This window comes from Cyprinus carpio, chromosome B7, assembly GCF_018340385.1.
Source record: "Cyprinus carpio isolate SPL01 chromosome B7, ASM1834038v1, whole genome shotgun sequence".
NCBI lineage: Eukaryota > Metazoa > Chordata > Actinopteri > Cypriniformes > Cyprinidae > Cyprinus > Cyprinus carpio.
The window spans coordinates 40,235,286-40,253,594 of NC_056603.1; the positions used below are offsets into that span (position 1 = coordinate 40,235,286).

General features: G+C 41.3%; 1 protein-coding gene across 11 annotated transcripts in view; it reads right to left on the bottom strand.

Moving 5' to 3' along the window:
• Nucleotides 1–1,941: 1,941 nt before the first annotated feature.
• LOC109092800 (zinc finger homeobox protein 3-like) overlaps nt 1,942–18,309 on the bottom strand; it is a 334,135-nt gene continuing 317,767 nt past the window's right edge. For all 11 annotated transcript variants that reach the window (XM_042728652.1, XM_042728654.1, XM_042728651.1 and 8 more), the window contains 4 exons: nt 17,830–18,030; nt 14,322–14,445; nt 8,754–14,225; nt 1,942–8,623 (listed from right to left, as the gene is read on the bottom strand). In XM_042728652.1, the coding sequence (XP_042584586.1) occupies nt 6,912–8,623; nt 8,754–14,225; nt 14,322–14,445; nt 17,830–18,030 (7,509 nt within the window). In that variant the 3' untranslated portion in view covers nt 1,942–6,911. The remainder of the gene's footprint in view (nt 8,624–8,753; nt 14,226–14,321; nt 14,446–17,829; nt 18,031–18,309) is intronic.

Consider the following 18,309-nt stretch of genomic DNA (forward strand, 5'->3'; position numbering starts at 1 on the left):
TTTCATAATGAGGGAAAATGGGTTTCAACACAGGACAAAAGATGAGCTTCTGCGGAGTGTTCTGCACTTATGCACACTCTATGTGGACACTTTGAATAAAAGTACTTCATTAAGTAAAGGAATAGTTCACCTAAATATAAAAATTCTGTTAATATTTACCCATAATTTTTTGAAGAAATGTTACTCGGCTTTTGCAAAAAAACAACAACAAACAAAAAAAACAACAACACAAGAAGTAAATTTTTGAATTTGGACACAGATGAGGGCTACAGATGTAATCTTTTGCAGATGTAAATATTATCGGTGACTAATAACGTAAAAATTACTTTAAAATGACTTAAAAACAGTCTCATGCTTTTAATACGTTTATGGTGGTTTTATGGTGCTTTTTATTCTTTTGATGTTTGACAGCCTCCCGATTTTTAGCATTTAGAGTTCAGTGCTAATATAATTCTTTTTAAATTAAGCATTCATATAAAACAGATTGTTGCAAATCAGTGCAGTGCAAGTTATTGTCATGTGTTTACCAGATGAGAAGAAACTGAATTTTAGTTTGTTCTGAACAATAGCATCAAGGTAGCAATAGCTTTACTGTAGCTGGTGCTAGTTTGATTCCTAGAGAGCAGGTAGATGTTACGTTGGTATTAACTGACTATACACTGCACTCATTTGGTACTGGGGTGTATTTTGTAAAAATAACATATTTTCATTGATGTTCCAAACAGAGTGATTTAACTAAAAAGTAATGTTGGAGGAAAGTGTATATTTTGGTTGCTTTCATTATAGTGTGTATGCTTTTAGTTTGCTTCATAATCTAAAGATGTGCCTATTATTTTATTATTAACAGCATACTGTTTTCATATAATATAAAAATTCATATTATAAAGTTTTTCTGTTTGCTATTAAACTCATCATATGACACCTTTACAGTCTAGATGTCAGGAACCTAACATTTGTCTGTGACCATTTAACATCCAAATTGTTTGTAATAAACTGAATTGACTCGGGTAACTGAGACAAAATGTCAAAGTTTAGCCGAAACACTTCCTGAATAAATGACCAAAGAGATGCACTGCAACTTGCTTTGAATAAAAGCACCTGCCAGTTGAAGAAATGTAAATGTAGATTGTTTGTGTCTGATTGCAACAAGATGTGAGTGTTTCTTCCAACATCCTGTCAAAAACCTTAGTTAAAAGCCATACAGAACAGGAGTTCATTAATGGACCTGAACACCAGCATTGTGAAACATCCCTGCTGGTAGTAATCAGTTCTTTTCTATTTCTCTTCCAAATACTGTAAATCAAATAATCAAGAGAAACAAAGTGAGACACATGCACACAAAATACAGGCATATTGTAATCGCCAGCAAATACATGTATGATGACATGCACAAAGGGCGTACGCAAGGGATGTCTCATCTGATCCCGCTCTGCACAAGGCTTTGAATTAGCCTGGAACGTTGCATTTGATCCTCTGCACAAGTCAAAATGAATCTCCGAGCTCTGCTTTTAACAGCAAACTTCACTTGGAATTATATTTGATTGTAGGTCTTAATCAAGTTCAATTTGTCATAAACCGCCACTTCTAATTAGCTACGTGTCTACATATCTTGCTTAATATATTTTAATTAATCATGTTCATGAATGCTCCCTAAGAGGAATTTCAATGTGACTGCTCTTGCAGAGAATACCATACAAGCCAGACAATGGAGTACTAGGAATTTGTGTTCGGGGGCTGTCAAATCATGTGCATGTTGCATTAGATTAATTGCAATTAGGGTTAATTACGTTTTCAGAATCAAGCTCACACCAATGATCAGATGAACTATGCTGCTTATTTTTGGATCCATGTGTGTTTTAATGGCAAAAATGTGCGTTTTAATTCAAAGCGACCTTTGTTGTGTTGTGTTCTTCAATCATGCCAAAAACGCATCACACGGTAAACTTTTATGCTCATACTTTTTAATGTATCACAATGAGCAAGAAACATACTTGATGAAATATTTTCAAAGGAGTATATTCAATTACCATCTACAATCAACTTAACTAGGACAACAAGGTTTTTGTGACAAAAGTTTCTCTTTAAAAGTCTGAAGTTCCATGTGGTTTATGTATGTTAGTCTCCATGTAATTTGGTACAGTTTGGAAATCTTCATCATATAATTACAGTAACAAAAAGCTAACAAGACTACAGTATAGAAAAGACATCAAGAACAACATTTTTGGTTTAACTTGCTCTTTTTGTACATTGCAAGGCTGTAAGTTCTACCCTCGGATGGGCTACCTGGAGCCACAGAGCCGTGCTTGTGAGGCTCGGAGGAGGAGGAATAATTTGAGGAGAACGAAAGAGAAAAAATAATAAAAAAAAGGAAACACAAAAAGCATCAAAATTCCTGTGGCACCAGGAGCCACTAAAAGAACAGGAAGCTCCAGGAGCAGTTCATCGTTGAAACTGGAGCAAATGTTTTTTGTTTTCGTTTGGTTGCTTGTTAGTTTGGTTATTAATTTTGGTTGATTCGCTTTTTTTGTGGTTATCTGCTTCCTCAGGAATGACACCCAGGAAAATCCCCTCCCCTTGAACAGTAAAGTCACTCTTTATGGTTGGATGGATCTGGTCGACTCCACGCCAGAGTGGAACCACATGTCAGTCACTGAAGCGGGCAGGAGGAAATGAAACAGGTAGCAACACCATGAACTGGGAGACAACGTATGCGAGTGTTTGTGTCCATCCCGTTCAGAAGTGCAGAAAATGTCCGAGTAGATGCAGAGCCAGAGAGAGAAAAAGGAGATAAATTCCTCTCCGTGTCACGTATGTCCACTGGTTGCAGAGTCCACTCCCGTCGGCATATAGTGTTAGTTAAATAATGACTTGATATCGGGGCGCGTCGGCCCTGCCTTTGGCTCCCATGCCCAGTTTTGGTGTGTCAACAACAGCCTTCTCAGACATCTCAATGACATCTCTCAAGTTTCCCAGAGTTCGTTTCTCTTTATTTCCTTCTTTGTCATTTCAAAGAAAAGTGTTGATGTCTTCTTTAAATATATCTATATCTGTATACATGTTTATTTTCACAGTGGGCAAAAGGATGACCTCTACAGCAAAACCTGTCGCTTTCGTTCTCTCTTTGCAAAATGTCCAAAAAAAAAATTAAAATAAAATCAAGTATCCCAATGAGAGTTGATGTATCTCAGCCACATGTTGGATTAACCACAATAAATATACACTCATCAGGGGCACCAACTAAAGTTTTTCGTGTTTTTTCAACTGCATGAAGCTTTGGCCACATTCATATAATTAACGAAAATAATAACTGCTCAGTGCTTCGATATCCTCTTTCGCCACGTTACAAGATTATTGTGTTGAACATCAGACTTGTCAAACCCTTTACTGAAGATTCAGCTTTGCCATTCAGTATGTTTTGGTGCGAAATGAAAGTAGAAAATAGAATACAAAGTATAAAAACTCAGACTGATGCTGGCTCTTATGAAACACACACACACACGCACACACACATGCTCGCGCTCCCACATACAAAGTCCATGCTGGCTGAAACAGTTGTGAGGGATTCTGCCCCACACGAGAGCCTATAAAAAACGAGAACACTTTGGAAGCAAGAGATACACAACTGTGTCAAGACAAACAAATATAGGAACATTGTAACACCATAAAGTGGCCAGAGAATGATAGAAAACAAATAGATGTGATTTCAATTTAAAGCTGGCATTGTAACATTAATTTATAAATGGACACCGATAAAAATGAAGGAAAATAAAATATACAGTTATATGAAAATAACCAAAAAGATATTATCTGAGACCAAAACAATGCAAAGCATTCAAAAATAAACTATACAATATCAGACTTCTCAAAAATAATTATGAACAATATTATAGATATCATGGATTGAGAGGAGTGGATCAGCTTGCAGATCAAAGAAACCCAATTTCAATGGCATGCACACCAAATAACACCAAATCAAATTGTTCTGCAAGACATAATGCTTGTTTACACACCTGGACAAGTGTGCAGATACATTACTAAAGCCAAATACGTTTGCGCCCCTCTAAAGCATCTTTTACACATTTCAAAAATGACTTGATTTGGAAAAGAAATTAACAATTCCATTTATGATTGGATGGGGGCCATCTCGCTAAAACACAACCATTTCCATTGCAATGACTTGGAGTGAGGGATCTCTTTGGACACTTCTACCTTGTCGTCACGCAAAACAAGGGGCACCTAAAACAAATTCTGCTTTTCCCACTCTTATAATGCTTTGGAATGAAAATGTCCCTTACAGACCCGCAACAGACATTTCCTGCATGAAAATGGCTTTACACCCTGCAGACAACGAATTCCCTACTTGCTTTTCCAGGAGGGGAAGTCGGCTTTGCCGAACAGCCTTTCATTCTGAGACTAGTTCTAAATCAAGAAGCATGATGACACCAGATCAGGGAGATGCGCAAGTACCAGACAGGTTGTATTATGAACATTTTTGGTAACCACTATGACTTGGTGATCTAGTTCAGGCGAGTAAAGTCATTTAATGGCTGCAGGGATTCTGTTCACTCTCAACACATCATAATCGGGGTGAGGTGATATTCAGCAATCCATGATGGCAGAGTTACACAACAGTTTACAGTCACCTTAGAAATGGGATAAAACAGACTTATAGACTCAATTTGAATAAAAAGAAGCAGTCCTTGCTTAAGAAATTAAAACTCAGGTGTAGTATTTGGAATGCACTGTTATTTTTTACAAAGATCATTGGCTTTTAACATTGGTCTGTTCAAAAATGAAAAAAAGCTAAAATGTCCTTTGGAACATATATTCACAGTCTTCAAAGTTCCGTTTTGCAACAAGAAGGGAAAAAAAGATGTTGCAGGGGCAGGGAAATGGTTTATTGTTTGTTTCTTTTTTTTTCTTAAAGCTTAGCCAAAAAGCAAAAGGAGCATGCATCTAGATATTTTTCCTTTCCAAACCTACATTAGCAGCAAAACATATGTCTTTAAAGACCAGACCTTTTATATATATATATTTTTTTTTTTACAGAAAGAAAAAAATAAAAATAAAAAATGAAATGAATGAATGGATTTCATGTGTGACAGAAACTTCAACAAAACCTCTATTTTACAAACTGCAATGGCTCTGTAACGGTGCTACTCCACAATGCAAGGACAAGGGCCCTTTTTGATTTTTGGTTTTCTTAGTATTTGACGTAAAAAAGCCACCTGTCTGCTTGCAAAGAAGCAAAAACGGCAACTCTGATGCGTACTTCTTTTATTTTAAAACTTTGTTTTCTTTCCTTAAAAACAGCAACAAATTCTCAAGTATAAAGAAGCCTCTTTTCTCATCTTTATGCACCAATGGTGAAAGTGTTAAGTCTTTGGATTTTCTTTTTGTTTTAAAGCGTGAGAATTATTATTATTATTCTTTTTTCATTTTCATATATGACAACACAAAAGTTGAAATGAACATAAAGCCTATAGCAGACTGCAGCCACATTACATGGAAACAAGTATCTGCTTTGTAGTGCTAAAGGAGAGGCAGTTATCTCCACATCTACAAAGGCAGGGGGTACAGAAAGAGGAAAGAAAGGAGGAACAGATAGATAGCTAGAAAGAAAGAAAGAGAGAGAGAGAGAGAGAAAGTCAGACAGTGGTAAGTGCATTAAGGTAACACAAATATAACTGAACAATTTTCAAACACACCCCAGATTTCTCTTCGCTTTTGGTCAATGCTGCACCAACCAAAGGTGAGAAACCCCTTGTGACAGAGAGATTCAGCTGGGAGAACAAAAACAAGAAGCTGAGAATTGGACAGAAATAGAGTAGAGATCGTTTCCTGCTCCTTAATAATCTAGTCTATTGGAATGACCAAGACAACATCAAATGAAGCGCCTTAAAGTTGGACGATACAAAAGCTAAATGTACACAAAGATTTTTCAATCTACCATACTGTTTAAATTCATTTCCAATGCAACAATCTACTGAACACCAAAAATGTATATATCTATCATAAATACAGAAAGTTTTTTTTTCCTAAAAAACAAAACAAAAAATAAAATCTTTTTCCCCCACCAAGTCTGCAATGCTTTTCGTGTCTGGGTAAAATGGGATTAGTAACTCTCCCATTAAAACAAACAAACAAATAAAAATTAAATGATAATAATAATTAAAAAGGTTTAAAACCATCAATTTAGCTACTCACTGAATGCCCAGAAACTTTAGTTGAGTTAGTATCATTTCTGAATACTTTCTGCCAATATATGTCATACAAAAACAGAAATGTCTATCATTTGTTTGGAACAAAATGAATAAAATAATGTCTTTTTGTCTTTTTGTAACACAAGAAAAGGTTGTGAGCTGTTGACCTGAGAATAAAATAGACATTACATTATTTTTCTTTTCTTTAGCAAGCCATTGGTATCTGAATGCTTAGATAGCAAGAAAACTGTAAGACTATTCTCCCATACAGTACATACTGGCTTTATGTGACTGTGCTATTAAGCGGAAATACTTTTGCAAACAAGGGACAGCTTGTTGTCTCGTTCTTTGTAAAGAGAATTGTGGGGCCATTCAAACAACTTTGAGGCAGTCCACTGCAATACAGTATTCCACTACCAATAACTGACTGTTAAACTGACTGCTGTGATCTCTATTCATTTATATATGGAGTTGTAATAAACTAAAACCAGCATGTTGATACGGGAAAACAATCCACTAACATTTAAATTTTTGGTTACAAGCTTTGGAATTGCAGTTAGTCTTTACACATCTTTTTCTGAAATTGGTTTGTATACTTTAAACATTTTAAACATTGCTGCTTTTTTTCTTTTGTTTTCTTTTGTCTTGTGTTTTTTTTCCTTTTTCTTGTTTTTTTTTTTTTTAAATATTGTTCATCACTGAAAGCTTTTACAATCTGATGGAGTCCGATCCTACACTAGCGAGATTACTACTACAACTACTGTTGTCTTTGAGACAGCCAGGCTGTTGTGGCTCCTCTGCTGGCCTGCCCAGCCTGTCTGCTGACTTCTGACTGCTGTCAGAATCAGACTCGTCGGTAAAGACGTCTGTTGGTATCGAGGTCTGGACCCCTGAGGTGCTCAATGAACTTGAGGTAACCGTTGAAGGAGAGGAAACTGAAGGAAAAGAAGACAATGCAGATGAAGGGGTATTGGGCTTCCCAGCTAAAGCTCTGGAGAAAGGGGTCTGGGACCATGATTTGCCTGTAGCTGTTGTGTTGAGTGGAGTGGCTGTGAAGGAGGAGGAGGTGCATGAAGATGCAGACGCTGATGAGGACGGTGTGGTGGCTGACGCTGTTGGCGGAGGGGATGGGGTGTTGTTTGAGTGAGTGGCAGACTGCGAGGTAGATGCGGTGTTAGGACTGGGGAAGCAGGCTGAAGAGTGAGGTAATAAATTAGTAGCGTGCTCTTTGGCATTTCTGGATCTCTTGATTGTTCTGTGTTTGTGCAAGGCTGAATCCAGGTGTTGACTGAGCGCTTTGTCCCCTTCTATTGTTGTGTCACAGGCAAGGCAGTCGTAGAGGCCACCTTTTGCTGAATTCCCACTGTTAGGGACCCGAAGCAACATCTCTTGCAGGTTTGCCACAGACTGACCAAAAAAACAAATTGACTTGAGGTGGCTGATAGCCGCTTCCTCCTTACTGAAGACAGCTTGACACTTGCGGCACGCCAGCCGATACTGAACTTTGGGGACGATATATTGATCAAGATGGGGGTCTGCACCTTTGCCATCCACTTCATGCTGCTCAGTGGCTAGGTTGTTGTGAGTGGAAGAGGTTTCGACTGAGGAATTGCTCTTTTGCTCCTCTGTTTTTCCTGGATCTTTGGCAGAGTCCTTACGATCCACCGAGTTTTGTGACGTTTGGCTTGCTTTGGGTTGCTGGATCTGCTGAATCTGTCGCTGCTGCTGCTGAAGCGCCTCCTGCAGGCTCTGCTGATATTGCTGGTAATGTTGAAGCAAAGAACCTGGTGACAGCCCCATCAGGGCCTGTGATAAAGCTGGGTTGTAGGGGAAAAGACTTTCCATGCCATACATGGGCTGAAGATATCCACCTTGAAGAGCACCTGGTATCTGAGGGGCATAATATGGAGAGAAGCCAGGCATAAAGTAGGGCAGGAACTGACTTGTTAGCAGAGCTGTTGGATCTGAAGCTAAAGCTGCTTGTAGAGCTTGAAGTTGGGCAGTATCGACCACATACTCCATGCCAGGTATTGGCATCGAGGTGGCCGGAACAGCAGTGTCTGGTTTTTCTTTCTTGGCACTGGCAGCAGAAGTGGAGGGAGTGGGAGTACCCCCAGCTGAGGATGGTGTGGGGGGCTTCTCAGCCTTCTCCTTTGGTTTCTCTTTCTCCCTGCCCCTCTCAGGATCACGATCTTTGGGAGCATCAGGACGAGGGCCTGGCTGGGTCATCAAAGAGTTTGATGTAGATGTGGGGGTAGGGCTCGAGTGGGCGACAGATGTGCTGGCCTGAGCTGGGCTGGGCGAGGCCAATGAAGAGGAGGAAGGGGTCTTGTTGGGTAAACCAGATGTGGGGAGACTAGGTGAGGGTACACTGGCACCAGGCATGTTCAGGAGGTTCGGAGGTTTCGGAGGGGTTAAAGCTGCAGAAATTGACACAGAGAAGCAAAACATGATTAAGATTGTTGCAGTATACATCTGAGAATTAGTAGTTCGTTTTATGTTTTGTCAAAAGACTCACACTCATACTACAGACATAATGTGATGACATACCTGAGTTGGATGAGTTAAAGCCTGGTATGGAGGGACCACCAACACCTGGCAGGAGAACAGAGGGGATCCCCTGTAGATTTGGGTAACCTGACTGAAGGTTCAAGGCTTGCAAGGCAGGTGTGTCAAACATCCCTTGTTGCTGCATGGCTTGTTGTTGTGCTAGTCCCAGGACCTCATTTGCTTTCTTAATACGGTCCATCTCCTGCTGTGCCATCAGCTGACGAACCGTTGCTGGATCGAAGTACTCTTTCTCTTTATCGAGTTGACTTCCAATGGTATCCTTTACTTTGGAGATGTGTTGCTGGGAAAAGATGTGGTCTCGCACTGAGAGGCGAGCACTGTATTTAACACCACACAAAGAACATTCTGTCTTAGGTCCTTCGTAAGAAGTCTGGTTAATACCAAAGTGCTTAGCCATGCTGAGCTTTGCCTTCTTTTCCTTAGCACGAGCATTTTGAAACCAGACCTGAACAACTCTCTTCGGAAGTCCAATGTCATTGCCAAGTACCTCACACTCCAGCATGGTTGGAGTCCTATAATCATTGAAGCAGGACTTGAGCACCTTAAGCTGAAGATTAGTCATCTGTGTTCGGAAGCGCTTTTGACCAGGTCTGTCTCCACTATCAATGCTTCTGCTTCCAGAGGCCCCGGGACTTGGAGAACAAGGGTCGGCCAGGCTAGATGTTTCACTGTAGTCTATTATATTTTCATTTTCAAAGTCTTTTGTGTAGAAGCTTGTTGCAGGGCTCACCAGTCCTGAGGACATCTGTTCATCGTTCTCAATGGAGAAGACTGCACCCCCAGACTTAGAGAGAAAATCTCCACTATTATGGCTGTGCTTTGCATCAGCACTGTCATTGTCAATGTTTGCCTCATCACCTGTGGTAGTGTCAGTGATGGCTGTATTCACAGAAGAACAATCATCATTATCAAGTTTATTTTGATCAAAGTTTGTGTTAACTGAGGAAATGGTTGGGCTTTCAAACTCCTCTGCTCCCTCAACCTTAATAGATGTTGGGCTCAGAAGAGCCCTGGGGGACAAGTCCATGCTTTTGCTCACAGGTGACAGTGATGAACTTTGTGCATCATTGTTAGACTGGGCAAGATGAGCATAGCTGGAGATATCCAGAGGATCCATCTTCAACTGCATGGCCTCCTGTTCAGATAGCAGACCAGAAAGCGCTAGGTTGTAACCAGCACGTTTAGCCTCATGCCAGTGGCGTGAACGAATATGGGCCTCGAGGGCAGTTTTAGCTTTGAATAGGGCTCGACAAAATGGGCAGCGGCGGTGTGCTTGAGTCGGCCCAACAGCCCGAAACTGACCTTTTCTTTCTCTGGCTCTTGTGTTTTGGAACCATACCTGTACCACTCGTTTTTTAAGCCCCACTTCATGAGCAATGTGGTCAAGCATTTTACGAGTAGGATTGGAGTCAAGCAAATATTTCTGGTACAGAATCTCTAGTTGCTCTGGTGTAATAGTGGTTCGGAGGCGCTTGTCTCGTTGTGGCTCCTCTCCACTATTCATGCTGTCACTTTCTCCTGGACTAGTTCCTGCCTTCTCCTCCAACTTCCTCTTCAGGGAGTTCATAGTGGATGTGGGTGTTGATGGGGAGGTGGCAGAGTTGCTGGACATTTGTGGTATTGCTCCTGCAAGTAGCTGGCTAGCAAGCAGAGGATTGCTAGGATCAAACAACATGAAGGACATGTCCATTGGGCGATCCAAAAACTGAGGATGAATGAACTGATTTTGGACACTCAGGAAATGCAGTTGCTGGTGTTCCTGCCAGTGTTCAAATGAAGGGAAGGCAAGTTTGCACTGCTCACACTGGTACGGGATCATTTGCTGGGCCAACTGCTGCTGTGAAGCAGAGGTTAAATGAGGATTAAGGGCCATGTGGGAACTCTGGGAGGTCTGACTGGTATGTGAAATGGAGGGACCACTATGCTGTTGCTGTTGGGAAAGGGAAGGTGAAGAAAGCTTTGAATTCTTTGGGGCTGTATGTGTCTTTTCCTCTCTTTGTGGTCTTTGCTGTGGAGTCTCAGATGGATGAATGGTTTCCTGTTTCAAAGATGACTGTTCTCTTTGGCCCAATGATGTTTCTGAAGAGTGTTTTGATTTTTCATCAAAAGAGTTTGATGTGTTAGCTGGTGTAGGCTCCTCCTTTTCAGATGACGTGATCTGAGAGAATGCAGAGGATGAAGGAGGAAGAGGGCAGAGGCTTGAGGATGAGGGCATTGGTGTTTGACCTGATGACCCAGAGAAAGTATAGTATTCATGAGAGAGATCCACAGAGTCCTCATTTAGACTGTCATACTGCCCGTCTTCCTCCTCATCTTTGTAACAGAGCTTCTTTTGATGTTTAATAAGGTCAAATATGCGTTGGAAAACCAGGCTGCACTTCTTGCACTGATAGTTTAAGTTGGTAGTACGAATGTATCGGTCATTGGATAACTCGCGTCTGTCACCTTCTTTTCCTCCTTCTCCCTGGTTCTCATAATTTTTACGGGCTTTCTGTCTGGCATTTTGGAACCACACAACAATGACTCGAGTTGGAAGGCTCAGAAGATTGGACAACTGCTCAAATTCATCATCTTTAGGATAAGCATTAGCATCAAAGAAATCTTGCAGCACCCTCAGCTGGTAGTCTGTGAACCTTGTCCTCGAGGACCTCTTATTTCCAAATGATTCCTGCTTTTGAGGCTCAGGGGAGGGTGGCTTTGAATCAATTTTGGTTTCTTCAAGAGTTGTAATTGGAGGGTTGTTAAAATTATAAGGTGAGTCTTTGTTGCGTTGTCGTTCTTTAAAGAGTGTATTGCGGAACCAGTGCTTGATGACTTTCTGGGGGAGTCCTGATTTATCTGCCATTTCCTTAATTTGTTCCTCGTTGGGAGAGTTGTTGATGTCAAAATACTGGCGGAGCACCCTTAGCTGGTCATCTGTGATACGGGTGCGGGGTCTCTTATTCTGTTGCTGCAACATGGCAGGGGTAAGCTGCTGTTGGTAGAGCTGGGCCAGATCAGTGGCCAGACTGGGCTCCACAGCTGGCAGTTGGGAAGGAATCTGAGAAGGTAATGACTGGAGTGACATGGGCTGCATCATAAGTGGAGAGAAGAGAGGCAGATCCATTGGCATTGGAATTTGGGCCAGTGAAACTGAAGGCTGAGGAGTTGGAGCAGTTGGTGGTGTCAGGGTAGGAGCAGAAACGGGTATATTTGGTGTTGGTACCCTTTGGGGAGGTGGAGGTGGGGGTGGGGGTGGAGGCGGTGGAGGAGGTGCAGCAGCTTCGGGTGTCTGAGGTCTCAATGGGTACAGCTTGTCATATTGTTCCCTGTACTCTTTGGCAAATCTCTCTAGGAATCTGAATGGAAAGAAAGCCTGGTGGATATGCTCCTGATGACTCTTGAGAATCAATATGTTGGAAAAGAGCTTGCCACAAGACTCACACTCCAGTTTCTCTAATCCTTCAATGGGGTCAACTACTCTGGTGACACCAGCTGGCCCACTGCATCCTGCCAGAGATCCTGTTGGCTTTCTTTGTGCTTTTTGCTTGTTCTCATTGTACTGAATTACTAACTCGAAGCCAAAATTCTCCAGTAGGGCTTTGGTGGCATTCCCTCGGGCATCTGAGGCAATCCTTGGAGGAGGAAATCCAGAGTCATGGTTCACATTTACAACAGCTTGAGGAGGATCTTTCTTTTCTTTGGACTTGTCTGACACATCTTTTGGAAGATGATCCTCAGTTTTATCACTAATTTCTTTATCCTTTGGCAGCTCTCTTTCTTTCTCAGTGTGAGGAGATGGCTTTGGCTTTTTGTCTACAGGGTGAGAAAGGGCACTCTGCTGAAGTAAAGCCATTTGGCTCGATCCTTGGGAGTGGGAATGAGATTGGTGCTGTTGCTGAAGGTGGTGGTGCATAAGCTGTTGTTGTAAGCAGCTCTGTTGGGCCTGCTGGGCAGCGTTTTTCTGTTCTTCCAACAGTGAAGCAGCAGATCCGCTCAAGTTCAATGAAGAGGTGCTCGGATTCATTTCTGGATTCAGTTGAAATTCTGCCCCAGGAATGTAAAACGGAAACAGCAGCTGCTGTTGCTGAAGAGGGAGAAGAGCGTCTGTTGTCATAGGGAAGTGCTGGAGAAGAGGGTTAAAAAGCTGGGACTGAAGGAGAGCAGCCTGCTGGAGCTCTTGTTGGAACTGAGCTTGTGCCTGTGCTTGAGCCTGGGCCAACTGCTGCTGCTGTTGCTGGAGCTGCTGCTGATGACCCCTTGAGGATAGCATATCTGCAAATTTCTTCTTTTTCACTTCATGATTCTCAGAGGGAGAGGGATGACAGGCTGAGTTACCCAAATTCTCTACATTGTGAGAATGACTTGACAGATGATTACCTCCCATGATGCTTTGTGTTGTCTGAGCTCCAGCTGGAGAGCTGCTCCTGTTGCTGGAGCTGGTAGTTGAGTTAGTGGCTGGAATAGGGCTTTGGGTTGAAGTGCTATTGGAAGTGCTTACGCTTGGGCCACTACTGCTAACAGCACTAGAAGTGCCGCCAGCTGCTTCAAGCTTTGCTGCCCTGGCCTTGGTTTGATGAAGAACAGAGCGCATATGAATCTCCAGTGTAGAGCTCTGGCTGTATGCTACATTGCAAGTGCTGCACTTGAAGGGTTTATTATCAGGGCTGCTGGTAGGCTCTGGCTGACCAGTGGTGGATTCCTGTAGAGCCCTTTTGACTTTGTGTAAGTGAGACACAGAGTTGTAGTGTACAAGAAGAATATTCTTTTGGGTAAATGACTCTTTGCAGACTGTACACTTGAAAGGACGGGACGGATCTAGAAACTTCTCCATAGTAAAGTTGGGGCCTTTCCTAAATGGCAGGGCTCGTTTGGGTTCAGATCCAGAATCTTCTAGCAAAGATCCAGAGTCACTGCCAGTTGGGCTTTGCTTTTCCTCTGGGTCACTGTCATCTCCTTCTTTCTCATCATCAAGAAGAGCTCCCTGGTCCTCTCCAAGTGAGGGATCACCCATAATCATTAGGTCTCCATTCATCAGTAAACCTCCATAGAGCTGCTGGATGTCAGCTTCACTCAACTCCAAGTGACTGGTCTCCAGATGCTTCTTAAGTGCCTGTAGGGTCCTGAAGCTGCGCTGGCATAAACAACACATTGTGGCTGCTCTGATTACATGGTATTGGGAATGCAGCTGAAGTTTCTCTATTGTCTTGAATGCCAAACTACACTGGTTGCAGCGATATTTGTAGACATGACGATCAGAGACTGGCAGTTGGGGCCTTTTATTGTGGACCTCATTGAAGTGCATCTGAAGGGCATTGGAGGATTTAAAGACTTTGTTACAGCCCTTTTTCCAGCAAAGAAAACCGGTGGAATCATCTCTTGCAGGCTGTTGTTCCTCAAGAGGAGACTTGCGAGCTTCAGCAGTGTCTGAGGCCAGACAAACTCCTTTTTCAGGCTCAACGTCTGACACCTCTGCAATCAGAAATAGAACACACATTAAAATTCTGACAACATAAACATATTTTTGTGTTTTAAAAATGTTTGTCCTCAATTGCGCAGCATTCTAACCTGTTTGTTTCTTAATGTCATCAGAGTTTGAGTTGACCATGGACTGAGGTGCAGTTTGAGTATCTTTCTCTGGTCCAGGGACTGGTATGAACATGCTTGCTGGCAGTACTTCTGATGCTGCCACCTGGAAAAAGAAAAACATAGTATTTGTTAGGTTAATTATAAGCCTTCAACAACATAGAACATGTCAAATTAACGTAAAGGACAAGGCAAGTGTACACATTCAAAGTTACACATTCAAAACCAACAAAATCTCTGCATCATATACAGTAATCCTTCACTGTAAACAAACATTTGTAAATGAAAAAGATTCATATGAGGTGGTACAGGTGAGAGATGTGCTATAAACATAAAAATAATTTCACAAGATAATCAAATTATTTGAACTGGACACAAACACATTTACTGTCCCCCTCTTTCACACAGGCGACTTAATTTGCCATCCATGGAATTTGCACTTTGATCACTGATGGTGTTTTGTCATGCTCTGCGATAGTTCTGCTGCTGCAGCCAATTAGTGTGATGGGCAGAGTGGTCTACCTTGGCTAGTTGAAAAGCTTATTAGAGAGCCTAATTAAATAAGTCTTCCACCTCATAAAATGTGCTTTTCATTCCAATAGAAAAGCATGGTGCAATGGTGAAATGACATCATTCAGCCTGGAATTCTGGGTAATGCAACAACTGTTAATTTCCGAATAATGATCAGCACTCTTAATTTAACATACAGCACTCATTAATATGTTTTCCAGCAAACCAGAATATTTTAATCTAAACAATTATGCAAATTATTACTTGAAACAAAGTCATTAATAAAAAATGTAGATAAATTTAAATTTAGGTAGATGGCAAGCAGCATGTTTTTCAGTCAATTTAATTAGAAAATTTAAAGTAGCAATGAATATTGTTGTGATAAAGGTGCACCAAGGTTTGCTCGGCACTTCAAAGGTTGAAGGTAATCAAGTGTGAATGACAGCAACCTCCCTTCTATCTTTTAAGTGCACATGATTCTCCATGCATGGCTCTCACTCTCTCGCTATCTCTCTTTTTCAGAATAATAATAAAAAACAGATTCATTAACAGGATCCTATTTAACAATAATCAGTGATTGAGATTAGAAAGGGTTGGAAGATGAGCCACTGTGTGCTTCACCTTCCTTCAATTAACTCCCCAAACTGAACAATCAACCTCACTCATCATGCATTTCAATACCCCAATCCCACAAATATATCCCCCTTCTCTCTCTCTCTCTGCATTTATCGTTTTCATCCCTTGTTTGTGCCCTTGCAAACTCTGTGCCTCTTTTTCCTCCCCATGAGACAACCAATTCTGTTTTTCTCACACCAGACATCAGCTTTACGTCATTATTTTTTAAACGAAAACTGAACTGTAGATTGCATAACTTCCTTCAAACTTTACATACCTTAATGTTAAAATTTGTCAAGTTATTAAGGTTATGTCAACCAAAACCAACTGTTTTCCTGTGAGAGACCTACTGTATGCAAACATAGTATCATAACATGGCTGTTTGACTGGTCTTCTGAGATCTGAGAGATGGAGCTGAGAAATAGTCAGTGAACCAGAGCCGTCCATAAACATCTGGTTACTGCAATCAAAATCACACTGGGCAAAATGTAGCCCTTTTTTTCTGCTTTTTAGTTTCCTCCCTCACCCACTCTCCTCCTAACTAAAAGTGTTAAATGATTGTGACCAGTATGGAGAATTCCAGAAACAAAACATGCCTGTGATTAACATTACAAAGTGGACTGTTTCTAGACAACTGCATCATTAGGCAAAGAGCGCCGAGTGCTGAGAGTATCCCAAGGTCACTTTTAATTTGGACCGTCTAATTGGCAAACATAGTTCCAAATGGCTATCATCTAGCCAGGCTCAGAATTAATGAAGCACAATTATTTTCATTACCCCTATCTTAGACAGACAGAACATTAGACATAGAGTGAGGGAGCGAGGGAGGGAGAGCGAGAGAAGAGGAAGAAGGAGGAGGTAGGGTGAGTAGAAGAGAGTGCATCTTTATGCAATGTTTGCAAGAAATAAAAGTCACCTGATTCAGAATTCATTAAGCTTGTCTGCCTGACACGAGGAACAGGAAAGAGTACCTCTCCATCTCTCGTTACTTGTAAAAAAGGTGCTGGTTTTAATGTGCATTGTACAGCGCTCGGTGCGTTATTACCTCTATAAAAGAAAAAATATTGCTGTCTGGCCTCTACTAATGTGTTCACCATTTGCTTTCGGGCTGGGGGAGTAGAGATGCCTTCACAGAATTCAGAGTGATTGGCCAAGCAAGCAATTCAAACACCACAGGCAAACCTACACATAATTATTTAACTGCTAAAATTTAGTGAAAAAAAAAAAATAAAATAAAAATTGAAAGCAGGGTTGTCTCAGTAGAATCTGAAATGGAATAAGGTGAGTATTCTCTGAGGGACCAGGCAGACTAGGCTTCTGGAGGCCTGAGCGCTCTGGGACTAGAGAAGTGGAAATAACGTAAAGGGATGATGTAAGTATTGCTGCTTCTAGTGAGTGCCTGGAATACAAATGACCTTGGTAATCACAAGAGGCTTTTATAATTTTTCCACTAAACCGAGAACATTTCTTCTACAGTTAAGAATTACAATATTCATCTACTTTCTACAAACCAACTGTTTCTTCTAATCAGCGCTGAAATTAAATAGAGAGCAAACCAAGGCTTGCGTAAATCTACTGCTTCGCAGATTTTTTGCCTGAGAAGACCCTAGTAATGCGTCTCTTCTAGAGTTTCAGAGATCTAGACAGTGTCAAGAAATGTGCTCTGATCTGCCAAGATGATGTCTGCGATCAAAAGTGAGATTTTTCACTAGAAACTCAAACATTTGAAACATAACTGAGATCTCCATTAAGTCCCCTGAGGTAAAAATGAGCAAAAAAAACTTTTGGGAATGTAACCTTGTAATAAAACAGGGAAATGATATTGACCATAATAATACCTAACCAGTGTTTCTCCCAGCCATGTTCATGCGTTTGCCTCGCACAACTCATTTTGAATGCACAGGATTACCAAGGGCCATATCTTTGGCAATTTTAATAAAGCTTTAAAATGTTACAAATTAGACAGAAGGAAACAACCTTCGGTCCACAAAGGCAGTGTGAGCGAGAAACTGTGAGTCATTTGTGAGGTTGATGTCTGACATGATGATTACTACTGAACATGGCACAGTTAAGCCCATGTTGCTTTTGTGTAAAAAGCACATGCCCTTCGCACCACACAACAGAAGGGCAGTGAGGTCTCAATGAAAAACAAAAGATTGCAGAGAGAAATGAACTGGGCTTAATGAATATCCATCCACTAGAGACTGAATGGGAAATATTTTGTAAGGTTCTTTTGACTGTGGAAGTAAAATAAACTTGGTTGAATGCCTTGGACATTCATTAAAGGAAACAAATGGATGTGTATGAAATGGAAGGCGAAGTCTACTGTGATCGCCCCCTAAATACTTTTTCTGCAGTTACTTACTGTGGCAATTAGCTTGTCGACGCAGTCTGGTGCCACGCTGTGGAGGTGAGTGAGATGGAACTGCAGGTGGACCTTGTTGTTGAGCATGTCCTGGCACAGCGGGCAGCGGAACATGGGCTGCACTGAGTGCTGCGTCATCACGTGCATTCTGAGCCGGTTCAGATCTGTGTTGCTGAACTTGCAGTAGGGGCACTGGTACATCTATACAATAATGAGAAGGTAGAAAAAGAACATTATTTTCTTGAGAAGAGTGGTAAAATCAAGGGCAAAGCAAGGCTCGTCTATCTCTCACGCAGTGAGCAGTGGGCTACTCTGAGAGGTAGACACTTCAAAGGGCTCTCATCTGTCAAATATCATATTGATTTTTCACCTTTTGCACAATTAGCACTGCAAGAGCAGCAGAAAAGATGGAGAAATATAACATTTTTAGAAAAAAATGCATGCATAATTTAAAAAGGCCAGCTATATTCTACTACTCTA